General features: G+C 40.4%; 1 protein-coding gene across 1 annotated transcript in view; it reads left to right on the forward strand.

The window, feature by feature from the left end:
• COL4A3 (collagen type IV alpha 3 chain) overlaps positions 1-18,673 on the forward strand; it is a 127,826-nt gene that overhangs the window by 89,053 nt on the left and 20,100 nt on the right. Inside the window, exons 22-35 of the mRNA XM_045867844.3 lie at positions 2,169-2,261; positions 2,963-3,058; positions 5,252-5,322; positions 6,143-6,325; positions 8,451-8,619; positions 10,248-10,340; positions 10,994-11,098; positions 13,155-13,252; positions 13,787-13,937; positions 14,287-14,400; positions 15,365-15,532; positions 16,979-17,068; positions 17,368-17,502; positions 18,219-18,317. Of these exons, the coding sequence (XP_045723800.1) occupies positions 2,169-2,261; positions 2,963-3,058; positions 5,252-5,322; positions 6,143-6,325; positions 8,451-8,619; positions 10,248-10,340; positions 10,994-11,098; positions 13,155-13,252; positions 13,787-13,937; positions 14,287-14,400; positions 15,365-15,532; positions 16,979-17,068; positions 17,368-17,502; positions 18,219-18,317 (1,665 nt within the window). The remainder of the gene's footprint in view (positions 1-2,168; positions 2,262-2,962; positions 3,059-5,251; positions 5,323-6,142; positions 6,326-8,450; positions 8,620-10,247; positions 10,341-10,993; positions 11,099-13,154; positions 13,253-13,786; positions 13,938-14,286; positions 14,401-15,364; positions 15,533-16,978; positions 17,069-17,367; positions 17,503-18,218; positions 18,318-18,673) is intronic.

Genomic DNA, 18,673 nt, shown 5'->3' on the forward strand with positions numbered 1-18,673 from the left:
TGTCTTCACCTCTCTAGCCCCCCACAGCCACCTAGCATTCTCTGCTGGCTGACAGGTACACAGAACCTCAGAACATATGCGTCACTCTTTGTTTCTTAAAACACCTCTCTGGAAGGTGCCTGGGAGGTCTTGTGTTTTATACTCAACCTTCCTAACAGCCCTAAGAATCTTCTGTTGTGTCAGGGATTTTGTTTTTAAGAAAGGATTTATTATTTATAGACAGTGTGATTATAAATCTGGAAGATCCAAAAGAATAATCTGGAAAACTCTTAGTGTTAATAAGATAATTCAGCTAAATGTCTGGCTATTTGAGCAATATTTGAAAAAAAAAATAAAAGCTTCCCTTTAGGCCAATGGCTATTTAAGAAATTATCCCATTAATAAAACAATATAATGTCCAAGAACAAAAGCTGTCAAGCTCTGGTGTGAACCTATGTGGAAAACAAAGCAAAATAAAACTTAACTAAAACCTTTCATTGTGTCAGGGATTTTAACAATTTCTAGTCCTCCAAGTCTTTTTCAAGATGTAGGTTTAATGTGCTCATTTTATTGACCAGGGGCTTAATGTGCACAGCTCTTGGTGCTGATGAGTGCCGTAATCGGGCTCTGGACCTCGGGTGCCTGAGGTAATACAGCTCCCTCTGCAAGACACCATGCATCCTCTCCCCATAGAGGTGGCCCTGGTTTCCTGTCTTCTCTTACCTAAGCAACACCTGTCTGTCCATCTAGTTGCAGCTTCAACTTGAAGTCCTGCAGAATGTTTACACTGAGCCCACATACTGTAACACCCAAGCTTATCCCGATAGTAGCGTTTCTCACATTGCCAGTCTTTGTCAGTTTCCCCTACTAGACTTCAAAGCTCTTTGAGGTCAGACACTGTGTCTGGTTTGCTCTTTTAAGCTCAGCATGTAGCACAGGGGCTGGAACATTGTAGGTACTCAAATATTTGTTGACTTAAGTATGACATGACTAGGAAAATGTGCAAGTAAATACAAATGTATAAGTATGTAAGTATACATATATGTCTACCTTAAGTATAAAACTGCCATTACATTTTACTGTTTAAAGATAACTATCCAAGTAAGAAGGGAAAAATGAAGGGGGGGAAATCGGAGGGGGAGACGAACCATGAGAGATGATGGACTCTGAGAAACAAACTGAGGGTTCTGGAGGGGAGAGGGGAGGGGGGATGGGTTAGCCCGGTGATGGGTATTAAAGAGGGCACGTTCTGCATGGAGCACTGGGTGTTATACACAAACAATGAATCATGGAACACTACATCAAAAACTAATGATGTGATGTATGGTGATTAACATAACATAATAAAATTTTTAAAAATTAAAAATAAATAAATAAATAAATAAAAATAAAGATAACTATCCAGCCATCTTAAAGACACAGAAAACTGGGTCACAAAATGAGCATTCCTTTCAGAGTCAAGCAAACATTACCCACACCCCATTCCATCTCAATTAAATGTCTCCACTGATACCTTGTTGCTCTGAAGTTTCGAGCAGCTATAGGCATTGCTTTGAAATATTTAGTTTCATCAGCATTGCCTTCAACCTAGATTTGAAATGGCAAGACCAAAAAATCCAGTCATAGAACACAAGAGTTTAAGAGCATTAGCTGTTCATTGTAACATTATGGTAGCAGACACATGTGAAAAACTGGGAAGAGGTTTCTTGAAGAATGACAAACTCAATTGATGTGAATAAGCCATGCAGAGAAAACAGATGATACTCTACCAAAACCTTTTCACTCAATATGTATTAAGCATCTACAATATATCAGGAAGATTCAGTGTACCTGAGATAATAGAATGCGATGTGACCCTTTGCCTAAACATTCTAAAGGATAGTCTTGGAATAATTGGAAATAATTGGCTAAAATAACATAGGTTGATTTTATGATGAGAACCAACCAGATAAAAACTTTCAAAGAATCACCGCACGAGTATCAAAAAATATCACATGTCTGTAGTGAGAAAGGAAAAGCTGGTCAACACACTTCAGTCTTCAATTGCAGATAACCTTCAAAAGATGCAGCCTCCAAAACAAATATGGGGGACATGCACATAGAATAATACATCTTACTGAAACACTTGCTAATTGAATAAAAAACACAAAAAGAAACAAAACACTAGTTTTGGTGTTGTCTTTTTGCAGGTGACATCGTTTTTCGCAAAGGTCCACCTGGAGATGGTGGACTCCCAGGCCTTGTAGGGTTTCCAGGAATCCCGGGAGCCGATGGGCCCAAAGGTTGGTTCAATCAGTGGTGATGCTCTATGAAAGCAAGCCATTCTCATCATCATTCCTATCACTGATTCGCCCCTCGAAACAACAATGATCCCAAACTGCAGTCAGGGGTGGCTTCTTTTGCAAAAGAATTGCCTAAAAATATTCATTTATCTGCAAATCAATCATGTATTTAGCACCCATGCAATAAATTGTGGGATATGCCTAGAATATGTGTTTTATCCTGCACTGAAGGAGAGAGGTACTGAGAGACTAGATATTTTATTCTTGATTCAGGATTTCCTCTAAGAATACTAAGAAGGTCAGATAGAAAAAGTAAGCCAATATAATACATGAACAATTTTTCAAAGATTTTGTTTATTTATTTGAGAGAGGGAGAGAGAGCACAAGCATGAGCAGGGGGAGGAGCAGAAGGCGAGGGAAAAGCGGACCCCCTGCTGAGCAGGGAGCCCAATGCAATATGGGGCTTGATCCTAAGATTCCAGGACTAGGACCTGAGCGGGGGGCAGATGCTTAACTGACTGAGCCACCCAGGTGCCCCAAGATGAATGATTTTTTATTAACATGCACAATGTCCTTGATGATTTTCACTAGCCCCCCCCAAAATTTTTAATGTAATAAATGACTGTGTGTTTGGGAAACATCTGTCCTTTCTGCAGACTTGGTGTGGGTTTATGAGTAATGTACGCATGCTCTCATTGCAGGGGAACCTGGCCTCTTGTGCATACAATGTCCTTGTGTCCCAGGGCCCCCAGGTCTCCCAGGACTGCCAGGGTTGGACGGCATAAAAGGAATCCCAGGTACAGACATTTTACACACAAGGGTTTAGGCAAGTACAAAAGGGTCAGCTCACTGGGTGGTGAAAAAAGGTATCAGACATCTGGATGTCATGATGTGGTTTGCATGAACTTAGAGATTTTCAAAAGCATACTCTGTTAACATAAAGCAAGCCAAAATAACACAAAAACTGGCATTTCCCCCGTTCCATTTTAGTTGCTGAATTCTAGCAAACCATGGGGTTCCCCATGAATTATAGACTGGGGTTCCTCCAGGGGTAGGACTTAGGAGGGGTAAGGCAGCTATCCCACACACACACCACCTTTTTCTTCCATAAAGAAATAAGCTCTCTCATTTTTTCTTCTTAAAAGACACAACTCTCCTCAGTCTGTTTTTTTAAGGTCCCCACTTTTGGTAGAGCCAAGGGCAGATGCTCGGTTTCATTCTTTAGAAGGATGTAAGTGCAATAAATCAGCACACCGATGGGGGGCGACGGCGTGGTAAGGACTCTGGTAAACTGGAAGGCACACTGGAGGGGCCATCCCGCACCAGCTCCAGCCTATTGTTACTTTTCAACATTTTAGGCCCTGTGTTGATAGATTTTCCAATTTTTCCTGAGAAGAAAGAAATGAGGGTTTTTATCTGAAGTCTTACTTTTTTCAATATTAGCTACTAACTCCATTTTTGAGGGAAGAAACCATCTCAGAGGCCAATATTCTGAGAGCTAAGTAAAGCCCTTGTCACTTCTCCTGTCGAACTCTGTGCCAAACCAGGACCCTCCCCCACACCTGGTTTCTCCAGGCGTCACATCCCTGCTGCCCTACCTCCTCCCCTTTCCTCAGGCACAGAACTGGCCGTAGACAAAACCCTGAGGCAGAGAAAGTCTCATTAGTTGGGTTCCTCTGCCCCTCCTGCCACTCTCCTGCTCCTTCATAAATGCCTTAGTTACTCGGTAGTCTCTGCCCCCTGACTCCCTGAGATGGGCCTGAGAGGGAAGGATGGGGAGGGAAAGAGGGGACAAAGGGCTGGCGCGAGGGGCGGACTATTCCTCATGCAGCTCCTATTCAGTGCCTAAGACTCTGGGTGAAATGTCCTATTAAAACAAAAACTAAAAAGGAAGGGAAGGAGCTGGGGAGAGAGGGAGGGAGGGAAAGAATAGAAGGAAAGCAATCATTATTTCCCTACATTCCCTTTGAGTGACCTCTAGCCCAAGGGTAGAAATGCAAGTGGGCAGCTCACTGATGACCAACTAGCCGTGTTGAATTTTCCTTGGTTTCTCTACATTTGGCATACTACAGGTATAGCTCACAGAAGATATATAAACAGGAAAACCATGTGGATGAGTATCAAAAAATATACCCTGACTCAAATCTTGCAAAAAATAAAATCTGAATATACATTTGTTAACGCATTGGCTTGAGATCCATCCAAAAGACCCTCTAGAGGATCATCTTTACAGAGATATTTAAATACATATAGGAAGTATAAAATTGTACAATAAAATGTAATTTGGCAACAGATATCCAAAGCCTCGGACAAGTTTGTGTCCATTTGGTCTTGCACTTACACTTTTAGGAATTTATTTAAATTACTGGATAACTTTGAAGTACTAAATACTTAGGGATACCTATCATAGCATTGTTTACTAGAACTAAAGTTGGGAAAAGATCTAAATTCTAAAAACAGCAGTTGGTTAAATAAATGTTGGTTGACCCACACAATATGCTACTACGCAACCCTTTAAGTGAAGCTATAAATCTGTATTTATTGACATATGATTCCAAAATACCATGTATATGTCCAGTGTGTTATGGATATAAAATTTTATGAGTCACATACATGAACATTTTAGCAAATATTGTCTTCTGGTGGTGGATTTATGGGTGATTTTTTATTCTCTTCTTGCTGAATCTGTTTTTTACAATGAGCATATGGTACTTTTATGATCAAAACAAATAAATGTTTCTCCTTAAAATTATAAAGACAAGAATTTTAGGAAGGTAAGATTTTTTTTTTTAATGCCTTTTATTTTTTTTTTTTTTACATCACCTCTTATTCCACTTATGTACTCCCATTCACTCCCTGCACTGGGTGTTTTAAGATACAATTGTCTTTCTTTCCTCAGAAGAAAACACCCTATTCCCTTCATATACTGCATTACCCTGGCTACTCAGAGTTGGCATTCAATGAATATTTAATAATTTACTGCTTTCCAGGAGGACAAGGGCCATCTGGCATTACAGGAAGCCCGGGGTCCCCAGGAAGTACGGGTCTTCCAGGATTTCCAGTAAGATTTCATGCTTTGGAAGCTTTAGTGTCAATTTGGGAAACACCACACTCTGGAAATACAGTTGTGCCACACAAAGGTTATCAGTTTGGTTCCTGGCAAAAAGTGCTTAATATTAGAGCATTTGATCGATACTTGACTAAAGGAATGAATGAATGATGTGTGAATGAATAAGGGAATGAAGTAATGAATTTATAATCATTTAAAACGGTATCAGAGATAGTAGGTGGATCTGTTGTTGCCTGCGGCTGAGGTTGGGAACAGGGATTGACTGCAGATGGATTTGAGGGAATTTGGGGGGGTGATGGAAAAGTTTTAACACTGGATTGCAGTGATTGTGGCATAAATTACAAATTTACTAAAAATCATTGAATTGTTTTCGTATACAGATACATCTCATGATACGTAAATTATACCTCAATAAACTTTTAGAAATTAAATTTTTGATTATCACGGTGAATCAGAAAGTTATATAAAGATAAATATATTTAAATCAAATATCCATAGATGCATGTTAAAATTTACCAATATTCTAACATAATCTAAATTATGATGATGTTTGTATCATATTGAATAATATTACTGGGTGTGTGGCATTGAATTGCACTAACCATATTCTTTTCCAGTTTTGGAAGCAAACAGAGAGAAAAGAAAACCAAAAAACTTGACATTATACTTGTAGGCCAAAGAAAGTGTCTTTAAAAAAAAAAAACCCACATTCATTAAAATTGAAAAATTCTGGTTGACATTTTCTTTTTAAGATTGGCAGAAGAACAGCCGTACCCAAATGCAATGCAGCCTTGTTTCTGTACTGCCCTAGGGATTCCCAGGTGCTCTGGGGGATCCAGGACTTAAAGGAGAAAAAGGTGAAGCGTCTCAGCCTGAGGGAGAAGTGGGTGCCCCAGGGGACCCCGGGCCCAGAGGGCATCCTGGAAGAAGGGGCTTGGATGGAATTCCTGGAACTCCCGGGATCAAAGGATCACAAGGACCCAAAGGTGAACCGGTTGGTATCAAGTAACTTTTTTCAGATTACCTTCCCTGCAACTGAAATGCTCTGAGGGGACGACATTGGGCAATTTCCATTCAGAAAATGGTTGGCCACTCAGCACAGTGGGTCCTTCCAACTGCACAATGAGGTGCCTTGGAAGGAGCAGTAATAACCCCAGCAAGTATGTATAGTATTTTGACACAGACTTGATGGTGCTTTTAGCCCAGATGAAATTCTGTGTTGATAATGACCTTGTCTCCTACACAAGTTACAATCCCTCGTTTGTGTCCGGTGAGTTTATACACAAGTTCAGAAAATGATAAATAATGGAAAGTTTTGGTCAATATTTTGGGGGCAGTGTTCATTCTTTTAAAGTGAAAAAAAAATACTTAAAGACCAGAATATTTAGGAGTAGCACCATCAAATAAAACAGATCAAATGTTTTGTCATCTAAAATATTTAAGCTTCTGTAGATTCTCTTTTCATGAGATAGGGATAGAATCTCTCACATGTTCACTTGAGAGATTCCTACCAGGAGCAATTTTAAATCATCATGGGATCAGAGGCTGAGCACCTCCCCCCAGTGTATTTGTGAGAAGCTTGCCAGGCATGCTGCCCAGTCAGCTCCAGGAAATACCAGGTTCTTCCAGGATTTATCAGTGTTATCCAGTTAAGAGGGTCCCGCCTTGAACAGGAAAATTTGGCAAATAAATTTGAAGATTCGTTTACACACCCTTTAGTATCAGAATATAAAGTGTGGCTCCCCGAGATATAGATGTGGTATACAGTCTTCCCAACATCTTTTTTTTTTTTTTTAAAGATTTTATTTATTCATTTGAGACTCAGAGATACAGAGAGAGGGAGAGAAAGCATGAGCAGGGAGAGAGGCAGAGGGAGAGGGAGAAGCAGGCTCCCCGCCGAGCCAGGAGCCCAATGTGGGGCTCGATCCCAGGACTCTGGGATCATGACCTGAGCCGAAGGCAGACGCTTAACCATCTGAGCCACCCAGGTGCCCCCTTCCCAACATCTTTTTGATGACAAAATATTTTCTGGCTGAGACCAGCTAGCAGCAGGTTCAGTGTTTCTCAGACACTTATCTGGCAAAGGGGTTGGCTGTCCCAGGACAGGGGGTGGTGCAGTTATACTTTATAAAGGGACAGAGTCTAGAATTCTCTGGTCTAGTATTAAGACAGTTCACATGATGCTTCCTTTTGCATCTCACTAATTTCCTTATTAGTTCCAGTAAAAGTAAAATAAAGAAGAAAATTAAGGAGGTGATATGTTGAGTCTTATACCCTGTCATTACGGAAGAAGGAGAAAAAAAACAACACTTAGTCACCCAATGATACTGAACAATGAAAAATCAAGTCAATTTTATTATTTGGGGCCATATTGGGGAGGAAGAGGAACTCGATTATTGTGTCACATTTGACTTGTTTAAAATATACAAGCCATTTCCAAAGTTATAGCCTATGCAGTTACAAAAAAATATTTATGGAACACCTGGGTGGCTTAGTCAGTTAAGCGTCTGCCTTCAGCTCAGGTCATGATCTCAGGGTCCTGGGATCGAGTCCCGCATCGGGCTCCTTGCTCATTGGGAAGTCTGCTTCTCCCTCTGCCTACAGCTCCCCCAACTTCTGCTCTCTCTCTCTCTGACAAATAAAATCTTTAAAAAGCCAAAAACATATTTTATAAGAAAAAAATGCATACAGTCTATCTGTATCTGTATCTCCTTTGTGATGAAAATAGCTGGTGAAGACCAAACAAAGGTTTGCTGTGCTGGTTTTATTTTAGAAACGCGCTATTCCCATGAATGCCGCTCTAAAGCTATTTGAACTGTTGGCTGATATGAACAAAGTTTTAGGGGCTATTATATGTATAACATCCTGCTGGAGGACACCTCCAGTGGGGCTCAAGAGACTGCAAGTTCATGAAATGTTGCTGAAATCCAAAGGGCACAAAACGGCAGAAACCAGACCGCACTCTGATTTTAGTAATAATTCCCTTCAAATGCCAACTGCTTTGTAATTCAAGATTTTCTCATTGGCTGCTTATCTGGTCCTCCTCTTCATGGTAAGATTAACCTATGTAAGGAGATACTGGACTGAAGCACTATCCAAACATATTCCTATTGTCACAGGCCCTGAGAGGTGAGAAGGGGGACCAGGGTCCTCCAGGGTATCCTGGCACCCCTGGGTCCCCAGGACCTGCAGGACCACCTGGACCATCAAACTATGGACCACAGGGAGAGCCTGGTCCAAAGGGCACCCAAGGAGTTCCTGGAGCCCCTGGACCACCTGGAGAAGCCGGTTGGTTAGTTTTCTTTCCAGTCCTGTTTTCCTGTGGAGTGGGTCCATGGTTCCTAGAGCAAGTGAAGCTCCCCCAAGACTAATGAAGGCATAGAAACTTGCTTCTAATAAGTAGAATATGTCAATTCACAGACACTGGGAAAGAATATGTAGGATAGGTTAGAGAACATTCATTTTCCCTTTACTGAGTTCAGCTGAAATTTCCTGATAGTCTCTCTACATTTACTAATAGAAATATACGGGATGGGGAGCACCTGGCTGGCTCAGTTGGTGGAGTTTGAGACTCTTGATCTCGGGGTCATGAGTTTGAGCCCCATGCTGGGTGTAGAGATTACTTTAAAAAAAATCTTAAAAAAATATATGGAATGAGTGGAAGTCAGTTACAGTAAACAAAGGGGAGGCAGAAATCTATGAAATTGATCTTGAGAAGCCTCTTGTAAGTCTCAAGGGCCCACTAATGTTATTACAAATTTGTTCTTTTTGACCCATAATCCAATGGATGGTTTATAAATAAAGCTTCAAAATATCTAAGATAAATGAAGAAAGGCTTTCTGATAATAACTCTAAAGTCCCAGTAACTTTTGGGATCCACACGTACTGAACATAGTTGGTGGATTCAGGAGGGAGCTGATCCTCAATGTTAATCTGTGGTGGAGAACATGGCAGAAGATGAGAATTGCCATGTTACTGACAGTTTTTAACAAATAATGTCCCCCGATCATTTTTTACTTCTAACATCACTTTTTAAAGGGTTAGACCCAATAAAAGAATGGCCTCTAAATCTTTTTATGGTATCCTTCATTAGTAAAAAATGTGTAAGTGCCTCCCCCCAAGTATTGATATATTTTTTAAATTGTTTACATGCATTCCTGTCCATACATGTACATAAAGCTTCTTTTATGATTATATATGTAGGTATATATAACCTCTAATATATATATATATATATATATATATATATATATATAACCTCTAATATATATATATATATCTAATTTCTAGCAAAGGACTCCATTGTCGTAAAATATATTATCAAGCTTTTCCCATCACACTACTGTAAACTTATTTTTTTCCTATAAATATATGGATCATACAAATCACTAACATGTTTTTAATGTTGGCCCCCATAGCCACATTATCTCAAATATTTATGGGCTGAGTAGGCTTTATCTTCCCAATGACACATGAAGAACTTAATCAGAGGTTAAGATATGTGCCCAAGCCACACTTCATGTTTTGTTCAGCATACTGTACTTCCTTCTCATGCAAACTAGTGGCCCAATAAATAAATATCCTACCAAATAAATATTTGCCAATGTTTAAGATGAATTCCATATTATCGATTTTTTTTTTAGAACAGCCTCTCTTTCAATAGACCAGCATTGAGGTGGGCTATTAATTAAAACAAAGCTTAGGCAGTAGTCAGTGCTTATAAATATTCTTCAACTGAATAAGAAAGTTTCAGTGGGTTAGTCATCTTTATGCCAGTTTTGAAGCCTATGAAGCAGAGACTATTATTTTCTATTTCTGGGGATATGTTTGTAAACCCCTTATATCGCATTTGTTCCCTCTGAACCAAAAAAAGCTTCAATATGCACACCAATCTTATGATCACAAACTTTCTTAAGGTCCTAAGGGAGAATTCAGTATTTCGACACCAGTCCCAGGGCCCCCAGGACCTCCAGGGCCCCCTGGCCGTGCTGGCCCCCAAGGTCCACCTGGTGAGTATCCCCTCTGCCAAGTCTGGTGCATGACATCAAATGGCAGCCTGACTGTCCTCGAAAAATATTGTCCCCTATGTAAGGAAAAACTAGATTTGTTGGTGCCAAAAGAGAGCAGAGGCCAGAGTTCTGTTAGATAACAAGCCCACAGGCAGGGGACTTGTCATTGTTCTTTGGGATTATCCAAATTATTCCCATTGGTGCCTCTGATTCCAAAAAAGAAAAAAGAATCAATATAATTACTTAAAAGGAATTCGAGAGCAGAACAATCTCCATGGATTTTTGGTCGGGAAATAAGTGATGTTTGCCAGCAGTTAATCAAGCCAGTTCCTGCAGCTTCTTCATTTGAAAATGTAACTTCTTTGCCAATATGATCTAAAACTTAACTTTGCATGCATGATGGGAGTCTTATGTAGCTCAAGATATCTAGAATATTTCTTTGTAGGAATTAAATTCTATATTAAACATTATTTGTAGCTCCTAATGATTAGTCCATTGGATAAGAATGGAGAGGGAGGAAGAGTATACACTTGGGGTTATGTTAAAATTATCTCTTAATTTCCAAAAAGGCCTAGGATGACACAGAAACTTAGATTTTTGTTTCAAGACAAGATGAAGGGAAGTTTCTTATGTGGATGTGTGTGTGTTTTCAGGTGTCCCTGGATCCACAGGAAAATGTGGTGATCCAGGTCTTCCTGGGCCTGATGGTGAACCAGGAATTCCAGGAATCGGCTTCCCTGGACCCCCTGGACCTAAGGGTAAATGTACAAATTTTAAAACATAAATTTTGTTGTGGATATTTAGAAAATATAAATACAGGTCTGAATAACATAGAAAATATCCATAATGTGATATTTAAAATAATGTTTTCCACCCATCTTAAATGGGAAAAAAAAAATCTTACAATGATGTTACGCAAAAGGCAGAATTCACATATATTTACGTGTGTCATCTCAATTACGTTTTTTAAAATACATAGAAAAAGTTGAAAGAAAATTCACCAAAACGGTAGTAGTGGTTCTTTTTGAGTGTGGAGTTACGAGGAATTTTTTCTTTACTTCTTAATAAATGTCTGCACTTTTTACACTTACGCGTTTTTTTTTCACTTTATACATTTCTTTTATAATTAAAAAAGAACTATTAAATCACCAATAATTGGTTTTCCTATACACTCCCCTATAAATTACAGAAGTTACTTCCTTTGGGAACAAATGCTGTTTCCCATCGAAGGGAAATCACCCCAAAGAAATCCAGATGCTGAGAACTCAAACCATAACCTAACAAATACATCAGAGTCTTGTCCAGGATGACATACTAGCCATTTCAGTCCCTGGGCTGTTGCATAGATTTGCAAATTTTTATAATCTTTTTATGTTTGTTTCAATATTATTTAAAGCGACTGTCAAACTATAATCCACTTTTTGGTACTTGATCTCCTAGATTAATATGTCATCAGTGCTTATCATGCATTAGTCCTACACAAATACGGGAATATTGATCTCAGTTTATGAATATTTGAAATGGAAAATGTAATAGCTTCAAGAATGTCTTTGACTCCAATTTCTTGGATGTCTTCCCAATGATCTCATGCAGCCTGGCCCGTATTTTTGCCTACTCCGTCTTGGACCCTGCATTAAGAAATTGTATCCTTGTTTGTAACCCTACGGATTCACCCTCTGAAAGGAGACTGTAAATTATGGGGACCAGAAGTAGCCTAAGAAATCCTTGAAAGTTCAGACTCAAAATTTCCCAGTTGAACCTATAATAATCCCATAAACTAATGATGAATTAAAAACTGGTCGGGGAGCCTGGGTGGCTCAGTCGTTAAGTTGACGGCCTTTGGCTCAGGTCATGATCCCAGCGTTCTGGGATCAAGACCAGCATCGGGCTCCCTGCTCAGTGGGAAGCCTGCTTCTCCCACTTTCACTCTCCTCTGCTTGTGTTCCCTCTCTCGCTGTGTGTCTCTCTCTGTCAAATAAATAAATAAAATCTTTTAAAAACTGGTCAAATTAGAGGCACAAAAGAACTCTCTGAACGCAGCCCTTCTTCACCAGGGTTTCCTCTTGCGGACCACGGAACAGAACAAATGATATGTGTGATTCCTTTCTAAATTCTAATATAAATATATGAGAAAGAAATTAATCCATTATGTTCAATGGCATTAGAAAGTAATTCTCTTGAGAAAGGCTACCTAGGGCACCAGATATGCTTTATATCTTTTTTTTTTTTTAAAGATTTTATTTATTTATTTGACAGAGACAGAGACAGTGAGAGAGGGAACACAAGCAGGGGGAGTGGGAGAGGGAGAAGCAGACTTCCCATGGAGCAGGGAGCCCAATGCTGGTCTTGATCCCAGGACCCTGGGATCATGACCTGAGCCGAAGGCAGACGCTCAACGACTGAGCCACATGGGCGCCCCTGGATATGCTTTTTATCTTCGTCTGGGTCATGCTTAGATAGGTTTCTGGACATGCAAATATTCATTTGGCTGTATATTCTGTGTAAAATACACTCCAAAAGAAAAAGTCAGCCAAATGGTCAACTGGGATCAGTGGAATTGCTACATCAAAATTATAGCCATTCTAAACAACGAAATGGAGAAAGTCGTTTTTTCAATTGAGGCTCTGTTTTGGAATGGGATTTTTTTTTTTTTTTTTTTTTGCTAATGTAGCAGTTGGCTTTTTCATCATTCAGACTTTCATAAAAACATCTCTAGCAACTTGCCCCATAAAAACATAGATAAAATAACAGAGATACTGCTCTAAATCTTTTACTAAGCATACTCCTGCAACTTGTATTATGTTTCCTCTGTAGGAGAGCAAGGTTTTCCAGGAGCAAAAGGAGCATCGGGTTGTCCAGGAGAAATGGGGAAGCCCGGGTCACCTGGAGAACCGGGTCTCCCAGGAGCCAAGGTCTTCAAGAATTAAAACTCAGATGGATGTGTGGGGATGACGGGGGGCAATCACAATCATCCAGTTAGGATCCTCTGGGTATAGGAATTATCTATATATTGGTAGATGATGAAGATATTAAATACTTTTTAACGATTCTCTGAACCATCCCTCCCTTTTAGAAAGGAAAAGTGGTGTTAGAAGACAGTTTTGCCTCCCCGTTTCCTCCCTAATCTTTAGGAACATTCAGAGTATTTAAAATGGAAGGGCTCTAAAAAAGTGTGGATCACCGAGAAAAGCTGTCACAAATAGAGACATCTAGACTGTTTACAGACAATTTCAGTCTTCTGCAAAAGTGGCGGTTACAGAGCCTCAAGAATGGTCAAGCATAATTTTATAGAAACTCAGCAACTAGAGTTGAAAAGGAAAGAATGGTAGAATGGTGGTAACTGCAAGAAGGATTATTTTCAAGTCAATAGCCCTAAAGACCAGTCAATAGCCAAGAAAGAGTTGGAAGTGTTACATAGTGAAACTAATACAATTTCTGTGCCACAGGGAGAACCAGGACTAGCCATGCCTGGAGAACCAGGAACACCAGGTTTTCCAGGAGAAAGAGGCAGTTCTGGGGAAAATGGAGAAATTGGACTCCCTGGACCTCCAGGTCTCCCTGGGATTCCAGGAACTGGAGGGCTTGATGGACCCCAAGGTATAATAGCAAGTGTGATTACTTTTCTCCATAGTGAGTTCTGCTAAAATGCAGCAAGTTGAAGGCACTCTGGGACGAAGAATTCTTCTCAGACTTCTAGTTTAACAAATACAATCTGTGGGGTCTAATTATTTTTCCATTCAACATTGCTGCCCTCCCTTTGTTTTTTTCTTTTCTTCCTCCTTCCTTCCTTCTGTCCTTTATAATGAGTGTCCTTTATAAAAGGCATATCAGTGGTATTAAATATAGGTTCAATTTAGGGGGGGAGGTTACAGGAGAAGGATCGTGATAGCAGTACTAGGACCTTGGGTTTTGGCACCTGAATATATTCCTGGCCTCTATTTTGCAGGGGATCCAGGGAAGCCTGGACCACCTGGAGAAAAAGGACCCCCAGGAAGGTGCACAGAGGGCCCCAGGGGAGCCCAAGGACTTCCAGGATTAAATGGATTGGAAGGGCAACAAGGTAAGAGGAAGGCCTTGAAAACTAGTCATTATGTGGACAGGTGACATGGAACTCCTGCTCTGTGCTTTGCTGCTTAACATGGGAACTGTCCAACAACAAGACCTGACCACTGTTCAGTGGGAAATGTTATTTTAGCAATCTAAACCTTGTCATGGATTTGTTGCAATGAGTAGCACCTAGAGAGTAAGAGACCTGAAATTAATACAGTAAAATTGGTTTGTGTCTTGTATGCAAGACAATGTGAACACTGAAGATACATGTAAACTTACATTTGCACGTATATTTATATACATATAAACTCTCAGAGAAAGTTTTATCTTTACCTCCCTAAGTATATCAAGTGGTAAATAGATTATGTAGTTAATTGCTTCCCAAGCAACATAAAATAAGGGTGTGAAATAACTAAATGCTGCAGGCTAGGTGGCCTAGATTATGAGAAACTTACTCTATTTTGCTGGTTCTTCTCATTCAGATCTGTGAACTGAGAAAAATCCTTTAGAACTCAGCTAATGCCTATGGGCTGTCACATTGCTTTTATGTTCACAAACCAATTTTTGGTCAAGACATTAATGGCTGTAGTCGTGCTATTATTACTTCCAGAAGTATCTGGTGGCTCACGTCCACCTGTGCTTATGTCATGTATTCTGCAGGTGAAAGACTGAGCTACAGTCGTAAAGCGCAGTCCCAGGATGTGTCTGCAGGACTAAAGAATAGATCTAAATTCTACACTTTTATTACTGCATGAATCACTGAAACAGAATGTTAAAGCTAGAAGGGATCTTAGAAATTGTACAGGAGGGGATGTCAATCAATCAATCAATCAGATAAATGTGTGGTTTGTCCATAATCACACATATTTATAGCCATAAAAAATATATTTCTGGAGTTGGTGGGGAAGGCAGCTGTGTGTTCGTTCATTCATCCATCCATTCATTCATTCATTCATTCATTTATTCATATATAGGCAGAAGAGGTGAAACAGGGCCAAAGGGAGACCCAGGTATTCCAGGCTTGGATAGGTCAGGCTTTCCTGGAGAACCTGGACCACCAGGAATGCCAGGTCATCGAGGTGAAATGGGACCACCTGGTCAAAAAGGATATCCAGGAAATCCAGGATTTTTTGGACTACCAGGTATCCTTTTTTGTGATTTTATTTTTCTTCCATCTTCTTCCACATTTTCTTTTAAGGTGGCTGTATAAATTGGACATAGGCCTAGGCTTTCGACTCTACACTCCTCTTTCAGTTAATGTAAGTGTTTCCTACTGAATTACTTGCAAGGGGTTAGAGAGCAGCGCAATGGTGGTGGTGGGATGATCACATTTCACAATTACCCAGGGTATGACAACTTTGGCTGTGCAATCCTTTTTATATGTTTCTACTAAAGAACATTTGCTAGTATTTTCTTCAGAATTTTTGCATCTATATTTGTAAGGGATACTAGTCTGTCCTTTTCTTTGCTCATGGTATCTTTGCCTGATTTTGGTATCAGGGTAATGCTGGCCTTATAGAACAAGATGGAAAGTATTTCCTTCTTTTGTATTTTCTAGAAGAGTTAGTGAAGAATTGATATTCCTTAAACATTTGGTTGAATTCACCAGTGAAGTCATCTGAGTCTGGGCTTTTCTTTGTGGGAAGTCTTTACATTACCAATTCTATTTCTTGTTATAGGTCTACTCAGATCTTCTGTTTCTTCTTCAGTCAGTTATGCCTCTCTAGGAAGCTGTGCATTTTATCTAAGTCATCTGATTTGTGGGCATAGAGTTGTTCATAGTATTCTCTTATCATTCTTTTTATTTCATCACTATTTTTATAGTTTATATGTTTGGGAAGAATATTCTAGTAGTCTCCTCATGGCATAAAGACCTCACCGATCTCTCTCCTCCAGAGAAGAACCCAGAAGAACAACTTAATCTGCAAATTGTTCTTTCATTTATATATATATTTTTAAAGATCTTGTTTATTTATTTGAGAGAGAGACACAGTGAGAGAGGGAACACAAGCAGGGGGAGTGGGAGAGGGAGAAGCAGGCTTCCCGCCGAGCAGGGAGCCCGATGCGGGGCTCAATCCCAGGACCCTGGGATCATGACCTGAGCTGAAGGCAGACGCTTAACGACTGAGCCACCCAGGCACCCCGTTTCGTTTATATTATTAAGCTCCTACCACATGTCAGCACTGTACCAAGTCCTAGATACACATCAGAGGACAAGACTCCACCTCTGAACTGGGGGAGACCATAACAAATGCATTTAAAAACTAAGTTCAACTGCTTTGAGGAAAATAAAATAAGGGACTATAACAGAAAGTCGCTGGTCGAGGACTGGGAGGAGGAAGTGCTCCCAAACTTTAACATGTTCTCCTTTCATCTGCAAATGTGATTTGCTACCAATGACCTCCACATACATAATGTAATAAAGACCGTGTACTAACCTATCTCCCAGACAAATACAGTTATTATTCTATTTACAGAAACCATTCCTTCAACCCTCTTTAGAGGTATAAGTTATTTTATTTTATGGAATATGTCACTTCTCTCATTCTGCACAACCTGACCTGCTTTGTGTGAACTTGTTTCTACAGGTGAAAAAGGAATGATGGGGATGATGGGCTATCCGGGAAACACTGGCCCTCCTGGGCCCCCCGGGAACCCAGGCACCCCAGGACAGAGGGGTAAGTGACAGAGTATCTTCCCAGAATCAGGAGGCATGAGCAATGTTCTCTTATTTAGCAGCAAAATAAAATCTGTTTTATCCTTTGAGGGAAAAGTAGTTTCCCCGAGAGAACCATGTCTTTGATCTTGCTATTTTCTGTATTCCTTTTTCCATTTGAATGGAGCTGAATTTTCTCCCTGCCATTTTTGGCTTATCTGTCCTCTTTTGTTTTGTTTTATGGTAAGCACTGTCAACTTTTGAATCCTTACAAACTACTTCAAGAAGTAAGGAACTGATGTTGCTCCTTTTGTTTTCTAGGTAGCTTTGGAATTCCAGGAGCAAAGGGTGAGAAAGGGCCCCCAGGAACGAAGGGGGAAGAAGGAGATAAAGGACCTCGGGGGCCTTCTCAAATATCCAATTTACTGGGGGACAAAGGAGAACCAGGCCTCAAAGGTACAGCCTTCTTCTGTTTAGAATCACAACATCGGGGCTGGTTCTGAGACTAAGAATTATCCAAGAAAATCTCTGTAGTTGACAAATGAGGACAGTGAGAGCTGGTGTTTCACGTCCTGCCCACCGTCACAAAGCCAGCTGGTGGCCCCAGCCTGGATGAAAACTGGGTCTTCTATGCCTTGCACAATAATCTGTTGCCTCCTCAATGCATGACTTTTTACTTCTATGATAATTCTACGTTAATTCTGCATTTGGTCCGCTGTATTTAAATGGCTACTAGTCCATTTTATTTTATTTTTTTAAAGATCTTATTTATTTATTTGACAGAGAGAGACACAGCCGGAGAGGGAATACAAACGGGGGGTGGGGGGGTGGGGGAGAAGCAGGCTTCCTGCAGAGCAGGGAGCCGAAGGCAGGCACTTAAGGACTGAGCCACTCAGGCGCCCCAGGCCACTAATTGTTAAAATGTTCATTTAAAGTGTAAATATTATCATCGCTAGTGTTATTTAAGAACCAACTTGTGCCAGGCACTGTGCTAATGCTTTATACGTATTATCTCATTTAATCCTCTTTTGGAAAAGAGCCCACATCTGCCCATGCTCTTAACAAATATGTTACGTGGTATTACACTAACATGTCATCAAGTTTAATCAGGATGTAGAGAAGTCTGGTAAAATTCTAACCTGTGTTCCCTCATACATGGTTTTTAACTTTAGGATTTGCTGGAAGGCCTGGTGAGAAAGGAAACAGAGGCATTCCAGGGTTCCCAGGTTTAAAAGGACTGGAAGGACCACCTGGACCACCAGGTCCACCAGGTATAGCTGATTCTCTGATAGAAATCTCAGGCTCTAGGAGTGGTGGGGGGGTGGTGGGAGGGATGGGGTGGCTGGATGATAGACATTAGGAGTGTATGTGCTATGGTGAGCGCTGTGAATTGTGCAGGAGGGTAAGAATGAAGGGGGGGAAATCGGAGGGGGAGATGAACCATGAGAGACTATGGACTCTGAGAAACAAACTGAGGGTTCTAGAGGGGAAAGGGGTGGGAGGATGGGTTAGCCTGGTGATGGGTATTAAAGAGGGCACGTTCTGCATGAGCACTGGGTGTTATACGCAAACAATGAATCATGGAACACTATATCAAAAACTAATGATGTAATGTATGCTGATTAAC

This window comes from Mirounga angustirostris, unplaced genomic scaffold (assembly GCF_029215605.1).
Source record: "Mirounga angustirostris isolate CCGP_5_RB_7025 unplaced genomic scaffold, mMirAng1.0.hap1 SCAF_3, whole genome shotgun sequence".
NCBI classification, from domain to species: Eukaryota; Metazoa; Chordata; class Mammalia; order Carnivora; family Phocidae; genus Mirounga; species Mirounga angustirostris.